Here is a 15,317-nt window from a genome sequence, read left to right on the forward strand (position 1 = left end):
AGGCAGACAAGCCTGCAAATAATTTATAAACTTTTTAAAACAGTTAAAAATGCTTTAATTTATTAGAAGGAGGATATTTCTACGATCTCTCCAGGTTTCAGATTTCACTACACCACAATATAGTGAAAAAGTTTAATACTATACACCACAAAAATATCTTAAGACCATTTATGACCAACATCTTAAAAAAACATTTATGCATGATGATAATGCATGATTTTATTGTAGTAAGATATGAATGGAATAAGCTGCACACAATAAAAAAAAAAGTGACATCACTTGAAACATCATATGCACAGAGTGAAACAGGTGATACAGTTTAAATGTATGTGAATTAGCTAAAATTATTAAAGTTTAAATTATTAAAAGTTTGATAATCCCAACTGTAACCAAAAGAAGATTAGCAGAAGGAACAGAATGAGAACACATGGCAGCAAATGTTACTGTTTTCATTCATTATGAATGAGAGGCTACTAAAACACAATCACCTGAGTATATAAGAACATACTTCTACTTCATTATTTCTCGTTATATTTACGTACCAAGAGAATTTAAATTTTACATTTATTTTTACTTTGTGTGCTGAATTTAAAAAAACAACAACATAATTTGGATTTTATTGTGTTTTGTGTCCAAGTTAGGTTTGCTTCTCCTACAGAGTAAAAATATTTTTGCTTTCACAAAATATTCAAAAAATCAATAAATAAATCCATACATGCTTACATGCACATGCAAATAAATACATAAATAAATAAATGGGATATTTAAACCACAGAAAAACTCAACGATTCATGAAAGAAAAAATTGCTTCCACTGTAAAACATCTGACCACACTGCCACCTGCTGGACTGAAGATAAAATACACCTAATGAAACAGGATTAAAGTAGGTAAGAAAAAGAAAACTCGAAAAATAAAACAGCAACAACACATGGCTAGAAAAAAAAGGTTACATAATTTTACAAAACATGATGTACACTTCATTTTCAATCTTTAAAAAATTTCAGTAAAATCTGATCGTGATCTGTTCTGTGTCATACCTCAAAGAACATAAAATATAGATTACTGTAAAAATATTGCACATGACTACCAAATGAATACTGTTAACAGATCAGCTTTTATTTTCTATTTTGCTGTTGTTGTTTCTATTTTAGTCTTTGTTGCATGAATTAATTCAAGCCCGCTATAACCACGGTTTGAAGTCTTCATTTGACTAAAGCTGGTGGGTGTTTAGAGTTCGTCTGTTTGGAGGATTTATTCCCATCTCTCTGTTAAACAGAGAAAAGAAAAAAACCCTCAAAAAACAGATATACACATAATTTATGTTTCATTTCATGCATTCATAATCTGAATTGAATCATTAAAAAAAATTGAGACAGGAGTTAGGTTAATAGAAAACTGGCTGACAAAAGTACTATCTATTTAATTGGGTTTAAACATTTTCATGAACAAAACTTAATTCCATTTTGCTTTAATAGCTCTTTGATCTTCCCATATTTTTCCTTGTTTATCTGAATAAAATATCAATACAAGCAACATACAATTAAAAAGTGAAAGAAGAACATAACTTTAACTTCTTTTCCATTTGCAGTACAGTGCCAGACCAGCTGCTGCCACGACCAAAAAAGCTGCAAAGACTCCTCCTCTGAAGCCTCTAACAGGGACAACATTCCCTAAATTGAAAGATTATTTTTCATTTAAACTGTCGGATGTATATTTATGATAAACATTTTATAAATAACTGACACATTTTTGCGTGTTGATGAATGAGTAATTGTAAAGTAAAGTAAATAACTAGCACTCTACACACCTATTTGATTTGCTGGTTTCCAGACTCACCTTGTTCACTTAAAGTTGCGTTCCTCCAGTTTCTACGAGTGCTGATGTTACAGCTAAAAACAGAATCTTTATCACTGTCTGAAAGTATCAGAGAACTGCTGATGTTGTAAAGCTGCTGTTCTGTCTGCTGGACTGTGGTTTCATACTGGAGCGACACATTGGATGGAGGGCTGGTGGACCAGATTAACTGGGGTTCAGGGAAGATTCCCTCTGAGCTGCAGTTCATCGTGTTTCCTACTTGCTGAAGATTGACTTCTTGTACTGGAGCTGCAAAAGTGTATTCAAATTTCTCATGTTACAATCAGCTTTATTTCTTGCCTGCTATATATAGACATAATGAATTGCAACTTACAGTTACAATATTGACTCAGAGCTGCAGGCTTTAAGTGTAAGTTCAACGAATTTTCACTAAATATGAAGAGAAACTCATCAATTAAAAAAGTATAACCTGAATGCTCACGATTTTGTCTTATATTCTTCTGTATTTTTATTTCATGTGCTATTATATTCATATTTTACTCCATACCATTTACTTCAAGGTTTATAAACGATTCCTTGTTTCCTGTGATGGTGCTGGTATAGCATTTGTATCTGCCTTCATCCTGAACATCTGCCCACATCAGCAGGAGTGAAGCATTTCCTCTGGAGATTTGGTTGTTGAATAGTGAAGTCCTGCCTCTGAAATGCTTGTCCTGAAGTGCGGGCTGGTCTTGGTTGTGGTAGAATGAGTGGACATGAATGTTTCCTGCAGTTTCCTGCAGCCAGTGGATGACTATGTCAGTGTCACTTTGGAAAGTGCACGGTAAGATGCATTTTTCCATAAATACACAGGATACTTCAGTATCTGAAACATCAGATAATTAAAAACATAAAAGCTCAGTTTAGGAAAAGCAGCTCTGCAACCCACATTAGCTCCTGAGGCAACAAAACAAAGACATCAGCAAACCAAAAGTGTTTGTCATCACGGAAGGCTTAACAGCTGCAAACCATTGTTAGCACCTGGTTACAACTCGGCTCAACACAATGCAGCACAAAGTAAACATGTCAATCAACCTCACGATGCTAGATCAGGAAAAATGAGTGGCATCTGAATCACTGGGCGAGAACCAAACAACATTTTTCTTCACACACACACACACACCCACACACACGCACACACACACACACGCACACATATACTAGACACAATCTAAGTCCTACAGTGGCTTCATTTTTGTAAGATAACAGCAATAGCACTTTTTTAGTTACCTGAAACATACCAGAATATGACAGCTGTTTGTTCTGTTGATTGTTTTTAACTAAAAAACATTATAATTAATCAGTTACATTTCAGTTGTTAGTATTAAAATTTGTCATAGCATCATGGCAACAACAGTTGGAGTGTTAACATCGTATTTACCTCCTTTGGAAACAGTCATCATCCACAAAAACACCACAGTCACAAAAACCATAACAAAGTTTCCATAACAAAGTTTCATGTTTCCTCCAATTCATGGGACCAAAACACCAAAAAAGAAAAGAGATTTGAGAAAAGACGTTTCCTGGTGCCGTAGTTAATCTCAGCTGTATCTAGACAAACAGGTCTGTCCTGACAGGTGTCAGCTATGTATCGCTGTTTCATCAACACAGATGGAGAAACAAAAAAAGGAGGTGGAGAACTAAGAAGGACAATTAAGTATTTTTTAAGATGCTTAGCCACAACCCTTTCTAAAATTCTAGCAACAAATGGTATTTTTCGAGATCTACACTGCTATGACGAGAAGGGTCAAGCGTTGACGTTATTTTACATGGCAGCATATTTAAAATAAAAGGGACTTGACAAATGAAGCATTGATTATAGTGAGCACACAGGAACTGACAGACTGAAAGACATTTTCTTAGAGGCTTCATTTAAAAAAAAAACAGCAGGTGGAACAGGAGTACAGAAGCAGGCAGCTCTCACATCTGTGACTCACATCTCCTCGTTTTTACTTTGGGTTTGAATATTTGCTGTATTTTTTCTAAAGACAGATGTCAGAAAGAACTGCAGAGTATGGATGAGCACTCCTGAGGTGACAGGGTCTCAGAGACCCAGGCCCTGCACATTCAAGGAAGGCAGGGAAAGAAGAATCCCCCTCCTTGGAAAAGATCTAGGCACTGAGACATTTTCCACATAGGCAATCAGAAAAGCTCAGCGTTGCTCACTAGCTACCCCACACTTCTGAAACAGTCTGAGCTTCACCTGGACACCTGCTCTTTCCTTCTCCTCCTCTGTGGCCTGCATGGATCCACAAAGTCCCCATTGAGACCACCAGATGAGGATCTAACCAGCTGCAAATCCAACAATAAGTGTCTCTCAGTAAAAGCACACAAACTCTGAATTGTGTGTATATGTATATATATATATATATATATATATTAGGGGTGCAACGATATTCGTATCGATATTGAACCGTTTGATACAGTGCTTTCGGTTCGGTACGCATATGTATCGAACAATACAACATTTGTAATTTATTTTATCAATTTTCCTTCTGACGATGCTGTCTGTGTTGAGCGCTCAGTGAATCTGTGTTCGACTACTCCGCCTAGGCTGCACTGTCGAGCGCAGATCCACTGAGCGCTCAACACAGACAGCATAGTCAGAAGGAAGAGCGCAGGGCAAGCTAGCGAGACAGAAGTTAAGCTCTCCTTGCAACAGGCAAATTGAACCTCATTCAGATCTGGCGTTTGGAATTATTTTGGTTTTCATGTGGCGTATGACCCTGAAGGTAAGCGAGTCATGGACTAAAGTAAAACAGTATGTTGGATGTGCCATGCAATGCTCAATTACATTGGTGTGAACTAGTGTGTTAGCGCAGTTAGCTCGTTAACGTGTTGGCCGTGTAGCCCCATGCACGGAGTGATCGGCGGTAGCTCGTTAACGGAGATTTGCCGTGTTGTGGCGTTAAGGTCATTTCAACGAGATTAACGCTGACAGCACTAGTGGGAACACAACGAATATGACTGCACATTTACGCCGACATCATCGTAGTGCAAAGACAAGTGGAAGCAGACAAAAAACAACAAGCATGCTACTAACTTTAGCCGAGTCATTTAGACAGCTGTTAGCACATGATTCTCCTTATGCTGCTGAGAATATAGCCCAGAAGAAGCGGATAGTATAGCTTTTATTTTGGAAAGAGACATTTCTCTGTAATAAACTCTCTTTTCCAAAGATGAGTGATTCCTCAATCAGATACAGGGCTTGCAATATCGCTAGCCCGACGTCCTGGAGCTAGCGATTTTTTTCAGTCGGGCTAACAAAATCTTTCTCTTCCCTGCCCGTCGGGCTATTGTAGGAAAAATATATGTCAATGCTTTTGCATTTTTTCAGAAATGTAGCTGGGTAATTATGTCATTGGCATCGGTGAGCCACTGTCAATATGTGACATATTGAAGTGGCGTTTGAATTTGTGCTTGTTTTTTTGCTTTCACTTTGCAATGACAGCACTGATCTGTGAGTGATGATAATTTGTGCACCAATTCCTCTGACATAGTCTTATTAATTGTTAGCTTACTATGCAAACATGACAAGTGAAATCTCCCGCAGCAAGCTTAAACATGTGAGAGGTTGATCGCGCAGAGAATCGCTGAGCTTATGTGAGTCCGTGTGTAAAAGTAGCAGTATATATATTTTAGTTCTGCTGAGCCAAATAAGACAGGTCAGGGTGAAAAAGTGACAGCCAAAGAAAAGCTTACCACAAAACGGAGAAGTTATGACAAATGAGACTATAAGGCAAAAAGAAAGTGCACATGGACAAAAGAATTTCTGTGGCTGCAATATGACGAGCTAAATAACCAGGGCTGCACATAAGTGGTCCGCAGGTGCGCATTCGCTGTCAAAATAAAAAACACGCACAAGGGTTAGGGTTAAATTTAAAAACTGTACTTTTGAGTTAAAATATATATTTATAATTTTAATAAATGACAAATTAAAAAGGCATGAACATTTTTTTGTATCGAAAAAATATCGAACCGTGACACCAAAGTTTCGAACCGAACCGAACCGTGAATTTTGTGTATCGTTGCACCCCTAGTTTTTAGTGTAAAACAATACGCAGCCCACATGCTTGAACAGCACTGCGAGTGGCAACTGCAATGGCCGGGAATCGAACCCGGGTCAACTGCTTGGAAGGCAGCTATGCTCGCCACTATACCACCATCGCTGTGAAAGACTGCAACATCACTGATTCATTGTCCGGCTTATACAGATTTTCAGGACAATTAACAAGGTGGGCATTGTGATTACTCGCTTGTCAGGTTCTAAACTGGTCAAAAGGTAGATCACTAAAAAGACTAGTGCTTTCATGCAACTGCACATTTAATCTCATCAGCAAAGCTTCTTTGCTACTCAAGTGTGGCCTCTCACGCATTTAAACTCTTGCGTGATTTTTAGCACCTTGAGAGTCGCAATGGTCACGCGAGTTCTTCAGGTCACAGCAGACAAGGTGAGAATAGGTGTGAATCTGTCTTGGGACGAATCTGGGACGAGGACATCTTTGGCTCCTCTTTCAAGTTATTGGACTTTGGCAAAAAGGTTTTACGCTTAATTCAAAAATGAGAGCAAGTGTCTGTGTCCCGAATACAAAGTGGGAGCTGGTTCCACAGAGAGGGGCCTGAAAAGTGATGGCTCTGCCTTCCATTGCACTTTAAAATCCCCTCGGAAGCCAGCAGTCTGAGAGCAAAGCACTCTGTTGGGATGATATGGCACTGTGAGATCTTGTAGACAAAATTGGTGGTGATTATTCAAGACCTTGTGTGTGAGGGCAAGTATTTGGATTTTTATTTGGGATTTAATTGGGAGCCAATGAAGAGAGAAGTCCATATGGGGGAAATCTACTCTGTCCTTCCAGTCCCTGACTGTGCTCTGGATGCAGCGTTTTGGAAAACAGTGTAAAGGCTTTTCAGGAAGCTTTTAGGACACTGTGAAAATACTGAATTTGAATAGTGGAGGCTAGAAGTAGTGAATGTATCCTTCCTCTCTATCATTAGATGGAGAGAGTGTACAAAGGCCGGCATAGTGGGTCTGTGGCCACTCTTGCTTGTGCTTTTGCGTGTCTGTCAGCCAGCTGTGGAGAAGAGCAAAGTTTTTACATGCAAAGAGCTGTAGTGAAAAGCAGTGTTCCAAACAATGAAATGTGTCCACTCCTTGTGCTTTTCATGCAGTAATGTTTGAAGCTATTTCTGCTGTTGTCCCATTCCCGGTGAAATCCGCTGTGCCTCCAATCCCGATCCCAGTCCTCTTGCAAAGCAATCAGCATTTGTCAGACGCATGAGTCATTGGTTGTACTCAGACTGGATCCTGGACGACTACACGGGGGCACGTGTGGGGTGGCTAAGAGAGCAATTGAAGGATGCCATGTTTACTGAATATGTGCCTAATTTTGTCAGGACATAGCTGGGTCCAATGCTTCTGCGTGCTCTATTTTCACAAGCAAAGGCCTGGCTCTTTCTCCTGGCACCTTCTCAGGTGATCTCCATGCCTTCTTCTCAAATCAACGTCAGGACTGCCGCAAAAAAGCTGACCGTTGTCGACAGGATTCGAACCTGTGCGGGGAGACCCCAATGGATTTCTAGTCCAGCGCCTTGACCGCTCGGCCACAACAACCACATTGGACTGTGCAACTACATACTTGAAACTACATATAGGGTGATCGTGGCTCAGGGGGTTAGGAATCGCATCTGTAACCGGAAGGTCGCCGGTGTGATCCCTGGGCTCTCTGTCCTGGTCGTTGTGTCCTTGGGCAAGACACTTTACCCTACTTGCCTACTGGTGTTGGCCAGAGGGGCCGATAGCGCGATATGGCAGCGTCGCTTCTGTCAGTCTGCCCCAGGGCAGCTGTGGCTACAACTGTAGCTGCCTCCACCAGTGTGTGAATGCGAGAGTGAATGAATAGTGGTATTGTAAAGCGCTTTGGGTGCCTTGAAAAGCACTATATAAATCCAATCCATTATTATTATTATTATTGAAAGACATACGTCTTCCAAGTCCTACGCCACACATCTTTCAAGTAGGATGTGCACAACAACGGCCACGCTGGATTGTAAATGCGGTAGCTGCATGACTTTGGTGCGAAAGCTTGTGGTTTTGCAGTTCCGTGAGATTGGTGCAGCACAGCTGCGGTTGAAGCTAGCTGGCTGACATTAGCTTGCTTGTTTGCATGAACAGTAACACACACAGCTGATGATTTTGCCACCGCAAAGAGCTGATCAGTACATGGTTAGTAAAATGTTATCTTCATTCCAAACATTGAGCACAATATTTAAAGTGGGACTGGGTGTCTTTATGAAGAAGTAGCGTGTCCAATCACAGTTTCACGTAAGAAGGTAGAGGTATGAAGTGATGAGAACTCAAAGCCTGTGTGAACAGTGTCTTTCCACAGCAAACGGTAGCAGCGAGGCCGATGAAGAATACACCTGGCCTGACATTGTAAGCATTTGCAGAAAGAGCGGAGAACGTTTTTAGTGTAAAATAGTACGCAGCCCACATGCTTGAACAGCACTGCGAGTGGCAACTGCGATGGCCGGGAATCGAACCCGGGTCAACTGCTTGGAAGGCAGCTATGCTCGCCACTATACCACCATCGCTATGAAAGACTGCAACATCACTGATTCATTGTCCGGCTTATACAGATTTTCAGGACAATTAACAAGGTGGGCATTGTGATTACTCGCTTGTCAGGTTCTAAACTGGTCAAAAGGTAGATCACTAAAAAGACTAGTGCTTTCATGCAACTGCACATTTAATCTCATCAGCAAAGCTTCTTTGCTACTCAAGTGTGGCCTCTCACGCATTTAAACTCTTGTGTGATTTTTAGCACCTTGAGAGTCGCAATGGTCACGCGAGTTCTTCAGGTCACAGCAGACAAGGTGAGAATAGGTGTGAATCTGTCTTGGGACGAATCTGGGACGAGGACGTCTTTGGCTCCTCTTTCAAGTTATTGGACTTTGGCAAAAAGATTTTACGCTTCATTCAAAAATGAGAGCAAGTGTCTGTGTCCCGAATACAAAGTGGGAGCTGGTTCCACAGAGAGGGGCCTGAAAAGTGATGGCTCTGCCTTCCATTGCACTTTAAAATCCCCTCGGAAGCCAGCAGTCTGAGAGCAAAGCACTCTGTTGGGATGATATGGCACTGTGAGATCTTGTAGACAAAATTGGTGGTGATTATTCAAGACCTTGTGTGTGAGGGCAAGTATTTGGATTTTTATTTGGGATTTAATTGGGAGCCAATGAAGAGAGAAGTCCATATGGGGGAAATCTACTCTGTCCTTCCAGTCCCTGACTGTGCTCTGGATGCAGCGTTTTGGAAAACAGTGTAAAGGCTTTTCAGGAAGCTTTTAGGACACTGTGAAAATACTGAATTTGAATAGTGGAGGCTAGAAGTAGTGAATGTATCCTTCCTCTCTATCATTAGATGGAGAGAGTGTACAAAGGCCGGTATAGTGGGTCTGTGGCCACTCTTGCTTGCGCTTTTGCGTGTCTGTCAGCCAGCTGTGGAGAAGAGCAAAGTTTTTACATGCAAAGAGCTGTAGTGAAAAGCAGTGTTCCAAACAATGAAATGTGTCCACTCCTTGTGCTTTTCATGCAGTAATGTTTGAAGCTATTTCTGCTGTTGTCCCATTCCCGGTGAAATCCGCTGTGCCTCCAATCCCGATCCCAGTCCTCTTGCAAAGCAATCAGCATTTGTCAGACGCATGAGTCATTGGCGGTACTCAGACTGGATCCTGGACGACTACACGGGGCACGTGTGGGGTGGCTAAGAGAGCAATTGAAGGATGCCATGTTTACTGAATAGGTGCCTAATTTTGTCAGGACATAGCTGGGTCCATTGCTTCTGCGTGCTCTATTTTCACAAGCAAAGGCCTGGCTCTTTCTCCTGGCACCTTCTCAGGTGATCTCCATGCCTTCTTCTCAAATCAACGTCTGGACTGCCGCAAAACAGCTGACCGTTGTCGACAGGATTCGAACCTGTGCGGGGAGACCCCAATGGATTTCTAGTACATCGCCTTGACCGCTCGGCCACAATAACCACATTGGGCTGTGGAACTACATACTTGAAATACATACGTCTTCCGAGTCCTACGCCACACATCTTTCAAGTAGGATGTGCACAACAACGGCCACGCTGGATTGTAAATGCGGTAGCTGCATGACTTTGGTGCGAAAGCTTGTGGTTTTGCAGTTCCGTGAGATTGGTGCAGCACAGCTGCGGTTGAAGCTAGCTGGCTGACATTAGCTTGCTTGTTTGCATGAACAGTAACACACACAGCTGATGATTTTGCCACCGCAAAGAGCTGATCAGTACATGGTTAGTAAAATGTTATCTTCATTCCAAACATTGAGCACAATATTTAAAGTGGGACTGGGTGTCTTTATGAAGAAGTAGCGTGTCCAATCACAGTTTCACGTAAGAAGGTATAGGTATGAAGTGATGAGAACTCAAAGCCTGTGTGAACAGTGTCTTTCCACAGCAAACGGTAGCAGCGAGGCCGATGAAGAATACACCTGGCCTGACATTGTAAGCATTTGCAGAAAGAGCGGAGAACGTTTTTAGTGTAAAATAGTACGCAGCCCACATGCTTGAACAGCACTGCGAGTGGCAACTGCGATGGCCGGGAATCGAACCCGGGTCAACTGCTTGGAAGGCAGCTATGCTCGCCACTATACCACCATCGCTGTGAAAGACTGCAACATCACTGATTCATTGTCCGGCTTATACAGATTTTCAGGACAATTAACAAGGTGGGCATTGTGATTACTCGCTTGTCAGGTTCTAAACTGGTCAAAAGGTAGATCACTAAAAAGACTAGTGCTTTCATGCAACTGCACATTTAATCTCATCAGCAAAGCTTCTTTGCTACTCAAGTGTGGCCTCTCACGCATTTAAACTCTTGCGTGATTTTTAGCACCTTGAGAGTCGCAATGGTCACGCGAGTTCTTCAGGTCACAGCAGACAAGGTGAGAATAGGTGTGAATCTGTCTTGGGACGAATCTGGGACGAGGACGTCTTTGGCTCCTCTTTCAAGTTATTGGACTTTGGCAAAAAGGTTTTACGCTTAATTCAAAAATGAGAGCAAGTGTCTGTGTCCCGAATACAAAGTGGGAGCTGGTTCCACAGAGAGGGGCCTGAAAAGTGATGGCTCTGCCTTCCATTGCACTTTTAAATCCCCTCGGAAGCCAGCAGTCTGAGAGCAAAGCACTCTGTTGGGATGATATGGCACTGTGAGATCTTGTAGACAAAATTGGTGGTGATTATTCAAGACCTTGTGTGTGAGGGCAAGTATTTGGATATTTATTTGGGATTTAATTGGGAGCCAATGAAGAGAGAAGTCCATATGGGGGAAATCTACTCTGTCCTTCCAGTCCCTGACTGTGCTCTGGATGCAGCGTTTTGGAAAACAGTGTAAAGGCTTTTCAGGAAGCTTTTAGGACACTGTGAAAATACTGAATTTGAATAGTGGAGGCTAGAAGTAGTGAATGTATCCTTCCTCTCTATCATTAGATGGAGAGAGTGTACAAAGGCCGGCATAGTGGGTCTGTGGCCACTCTTGCTTGCGCTTTTGCGTGTCTGTCAGCCAGCTGTGGAGAAGAGCAAAGTTTTTACATGCAAAGAGCTGTAGTGAAAAGCAGTGTTCCAAACAATGAAATGTGTCCACTCCTTGTGCTTTTCATGCAGTAATGTTTGAAGCTATTTCTGCTGTTGTCCCATTCCCGGTGAAATCCGCTGTGCCTCCAATCCCGATCCCAGTCGTCTTGCAAAGCAATGAGCATTTGTCAGACGCATGAGTCATTGGCGGTACTCAGACTGGATCCTGGACGACTACACGGGGCACGTGTGGGGTGGCTAAGAGACCAATTGAAGGATGCCATGTTTACTGAATATGTGCCTAATTTTGTCAGGACATAGCTGGGTCCATTGCTTCTGCGTGCTCTATTGCTTCTGCGTGCTCTATTTTCACAAGCAAAGGCCTGGCTCTTTCTCCTGGCACCTTCTCAGGTGATCTCCATGCCTTCTTCTCAAATCAACGTCTGGACTGCCGCAAAACAGCTGACCGTTGTCGACAGGATTCGAACCTGTGCGGGGAGACCCCAATGGATTTCTAGTCCATCGCCTTGACCGCTCGGCCACAACAACCACATTGGGCTGTGGAACTACATACTTGAAAGACATACGTCTTCCAAGTCCTACGCCACACATCTTTCAAGTAGGATGTGCACAACAACGGCCACGCTGGATTGTAAATGCGGTAGCTGCATGACTTTGGTGCGAAAGCTTGTGGTTTTGCAGTTCCGTGAGATTGGTGCAGCACAGCTGCGGTTGAAGCTAGCTGGCTGACATTAGCTTGCTTGTTTGCATGAACAGTAACACACACAGCTGATGATTTTGCCACCGCAAAGAGCTGATCAGTACATGGTTAGTAAAATGTTATCTTCATTCCAAACATTCAGCACAATATTTAAAGTGGGACTGGGTGTCTTTATGAAGAAGTAGCGTGTCCAATCCCAGTTTCATGTAAGAAGGTATAGGTATGAAGTGATGAGAACTCAAAGCCTGTTTGAACTGTGTCTTTCCACAGCAAACGGTAGCAGCGAGGCCGATGAAGAATGCACCTGGCCTGACATTGTAAGCATTTGCAGAAAGAGCGGAGAACGTTTTTAGCGTAAAACAGTACGCAGCCCACACGCTTGAACAGCACTGCGAGTGGCAACTGCGATGGCCGGGAATCGAACCCGGGTCAACTGCTTGGAAGGCAGCTATGCTCGCCACTATACCACCATCGCTGTGAAAGGCTACAACATCACTGATTCATTGTCCGGCTTATACAGATTTTCAGGACAATTAACAAGGTGGGCATTGTGATTACTCGCTTGTCAGGTTCTAAACTGGTCAAAAGGTAGATCACTAAAAAGACTAGTGCTTTCATGCAACTGCACATTTAATCTCATCAGTAAAGCTTCTTTGCTACTCAAGTGTGGCCTCTCACGCATTTAAACTCTTGCGTGATTTTTAGCACCTTGAGAGTCGCAATGGTCACGCGAGTTCTTCAGGTCACAGCAGACAAGGTGAGAATAGGTGTGAATCTGTCTTGGGACGAATCTGGGACGAGGACGTCTTTGGCTCCTCTTTCAAGTTATTGGACTTTGGCAAAAAGGTTTTACGCTTCATTCAAAAATGAGAGCAAGTGTCTGTGTCCCGAATACAAAGTGGGAGCTGGTTCCACAGAGAGGGGCCTGAAAAGTGATGGCTCTGCCTTCCATTGCACTTTAAAATCCCCTCGGAAGCCAGCAGTCTGAGAGCAAAGCACTCTGTTGGGATGATATGTCACTGTGAGATCTTGTAGACAAAATTGGTGGTGATTATTCAAGACCTTGTGTGTGAGGGCAAGTATTTGGATTTTTATTTGGGATTTAATTGGGAGCCAATGAAGAGAGAAGTCCATATGGGGGAAATCTACTCTGTCCTTCCAGTCCCTGACTGTGCTCTGGATGCAGCGTTTTGGAAAACAGTGTAAAGGCTTTTCAGGAAGCTTTTAGGACACTGTGAAAATACTGAATTTGAATAGTGGAGGCTAGAAGTAGTGAATGTATCCTTCCTCTCTATCATTAGATGGAGAGAGTGTACAAAGGCCGGCATAGTGGGTCTGTGGCCACTCTTGCTTGCGCTTTTGCGTGTCTGTCAGCCAGCTGTGGAGAAGAGCAAAGTTTTTACATGCAAAGAGCTGTAGTGAAAAGCAGTGTTCCAAACAATGAAATGTGTCCACTCCTTGTGCTTTTCATGCAGTAATGTTTGAAGCTATTTCTGCTGTTGTCCCATTCCCGGTGAAATCCGCTGTGCCTCCAATCCCGATCCCAGTCCTCTTGCAAAGCAATCAGCATTTGTCAGACGCATGAGTCATTGGCGGTAATCAGACTGGATCCTGGACGACTACACGGGGGCACGTGTGGGGTGGCTAAGAGAGCAATTGAAGGATGCCATGTTTACTGAATATGTGCCTAATTTTGTCAGGACATAGCTGGGTCCATTGCTTCTGCGTGTTCTATTTTCACAAGCAAAGGCCTGGCTCTTTCTCCTGGCACCTTCTCAGGTGCTCTCCATGACTTCTTCTCAAATAAACAACTGGACTGCCGCAAAACAGCTGACCGTTGTCGACAGGATTCGAACCTGTGCGGGGAGACCCCAATGGATTTCGAGTCCATCGCCTTGACCGCTCGGCCACAACAACCACATTGGGCTGTGCAACTACATACTTGAAACTACATATAGGGTGATCGTGGCTCAGGGGGTTAGGAATCGCATCTGTAACCGGAAGGTCGCCGGTGCGATCCCTGGGCTCTCTGTCCTGGTCGTTGTGTCCTTGGGCAAGACACTTTACCCTACTTGCCTACTGGTGTTGGCCAGAGGGGCCGATAGCGCGATATGGCAGCCTCGCTTCTGTCAGTCTGCCCCAGGGCAGCTGTGGCTACAACTGTAGCTGCCTCCACCAGTGTGTGAATGCGAGAGTGAATGAATAGTGGTATTGTAAAGCGCTTTGGGTGCCTTGAAAAGCGCTATATAAATCCAATCCATTATTATTATTATTATTGAAAGACATACGTCTTCCAAGTCCTACGCCACACATCTTTCAAGTAGGATGTGCACAACAACGGCCACGCTGGATTGTAAATGCGGTAGCTGCATGACTTTGGTGCGAAAGCTTGTGGTTTTGCAGTTCCGTGAGATTGGTGCAGCACAGCTGCGGTTGAAGCTAGCTGGCTGACATTAGCTTGCCTGTTTGCATGAACAGTAACACACACAGCTGATGATTTTGCCACCGCAAAGAGCTGATCAGTACATGGTTAGTAAAATGTTATCTTCAATCCAAACATTCAGCACAATATTTAAAGTGGGACTGGGTGTCTTTATGAAGAAGTAGCGTGTCCAATCCCAGTTTCATGTAAGAAGGTATAGGTATGAAGTGATGAGAACTCAAAGCCTGTTTGAACTGTGTCTTTCCACAGCAAACGGTAGCAGCGAGGCCGATGAAGAATGCACCTGGCCTGACATTGTAAGCATTTGCAGAAAGAGCGGAGAACGTTTTTAGTGTAAAACAGTACGCAGCCCACATGCTTGAACAGCACTGCGAGTGGCAACTGCGATGGCCGGGAATCGAACCCGGGTCAACTGCTTGGAAGGCAGCTATGCTCGCCACTATACCACCATCGCTGTGAAAGGCTACAACATCACTGATTCATTGTCCGGCTTATACAGATTTTCAGGACAATTAACAAGGTGGGCATTGTGATTACTCGCTTGTCAGGTTCTAAACTGGTCAAAAGGTAGATCACTAAAAAGACTAGTGCTTTCATGCAACTGCACATTTAATCTCATCAGCAAAGCTTCTTTGCTACTCAAGTGTGGCCTCTCACGCATTTAAACTCTTGCGTGATTTTTAGCACCTTGAGAGTCGCAATGGTCACG

General features: G+C 43.1%; 1 protein-coding gene and 9 non-coding genes across 10 annotated transcripts; all 10 read right to left on the minus strand.

Moving 5' to 3' along the window:
* Window positions 1-204: 204 nt before the first annotated feature.
* LOC146701024 (V-set domain-containing T-cell activation inhibitor 1-like) lies at window positions 205-4,356 on the minus strand. Its single transcript, XM_085467372.1, has 5 exons — window positions 3,237-4,356; window positions 2,364-2,681; window positions 1,838-2,104; window positions 1,567-1,671; window positions 205-1,266 (listed from the first exon to the last, which is right to left on the minus strand). Exons 1-4 carry the CDS (start codon window positions 3,313-3,315, stop codon window positions 1,568-1,570), a joined length of 768 nt encoding a protein of 255 aa, XP_085323498.1. The 5' UTR covers window positions 3,316-4,356; the 3' UTR covers window positions 205-1,266; window position 1,567.
* Window positions 4,357-5,952: 1,596 nt separating this feature from the next.
* Window positions 5,953-6,024, minus strand: trnag-ucc (transfer RNA glycine (anticodon UCC)). The gene has a single exon. It is a non-coding gene; the product is annotated as a tRNA-Gly (tRNA).
* Window positions 6,025-7,384: 1,360 nt separating this feature from the next.
* Window positions 7,385-7,466, minus strand: trnas-aga (transfer RNA serine (anticodon AGA)). The gene has a single exon. It is a non-coding gene; the product is annotated as a tRNA-Ser (tRNA).
* A 908-nt stretch (window positions 7,467-8,374) lies between these two features.
* Window positions 8,375-8,446, minus strand: trnag-ucc (transfer RNA glycine (anticodon UCC)). The gene has a single exon. It is a non-coding gene; the product is annotated as a tRNA-Gly (tRNA).
* A 1,359-nt stretch (window positions 8,447-9,805) lies between these two features.
* trnas-aga (transfer RNA serine (anticodon AGA)) lies at window positions 9,806-9,887 on the minus strand. Its single transcript has one exon. It is a non-coding gene; the product is annotated as a tRNA-Ser (tRNA).
* Window positions 9,888-10,462: 575 nt separating this feature from the next.
* trnag-ucc (transfer RNA glycine (anticodon UCC)) lies at window positions 10,463-10,534 on the minus strand. Its single transcript has one exon. It is a non-coding gene; the product is annotated as a tRNA-Gly (tRNA).
* A 1,377-nt stretch (window positions 10,535-11,911) lies between these two features.
* Window positions 11,912-11,993, minus strand: trnas-aga (transfer RNA serine (anticodon AGA)). The gene has a single exon. It is a non-coding gene; the product is annotated as a tRNA-Ser (tRNA).
* Window positions 11,994-12,568: 575 nt separating this feature from the next.
* trnag-ucc (transfer RNA glycine (anticodon UCC)) lies at window positions 12,569-12,640 on the minus strand. The gene has a single exon. It is a non-coding gene; the product is annotated as a tRNA-Gly (tRNA).
* A 1,360-nt stretch (window positions 12,641-14,000) lies between these two features.
* Window positions 14,001-14,082, minus strand: trnas-cga (transfer RNA serine (anticodon CGA)). Its single transcript has one exon. It is a non-coding gene; the product is annotated as a tRNA-Ser (tRNA).
* A 908-nt stretch (window positions 14,083-14,990) lies between these two features.
* Window positions 14,991-15,062, minus strand: trnag-ucc (transfer RNA glycine (anticodon UCC)). The gene has a single exon. It is a non-coding gene; the product is annotated as a tRNA-Gly (tRNA).
* Between the last annotated feature and the right edge of the window lie 255 nt (window positions 15,063-15,317).

This window comes from Copadichromis virginalis, linkage group LG9 (genome assembly GCF_057382275.1).
Source record: "Copadichromis virginalis isolate Kocher_CV1m ecotype Utaka linkage group LG9, C_Virginalis_male_GT1.1, whole genome shotgun sequence".
Classification (NCBI taxonomy): domain Eukaryota; kingdom Metazoa; phylum Chordata; class Actinopteri; order Cichliformes; family Cichlidae; genus Copadichromis; species Copadichromis virginalis.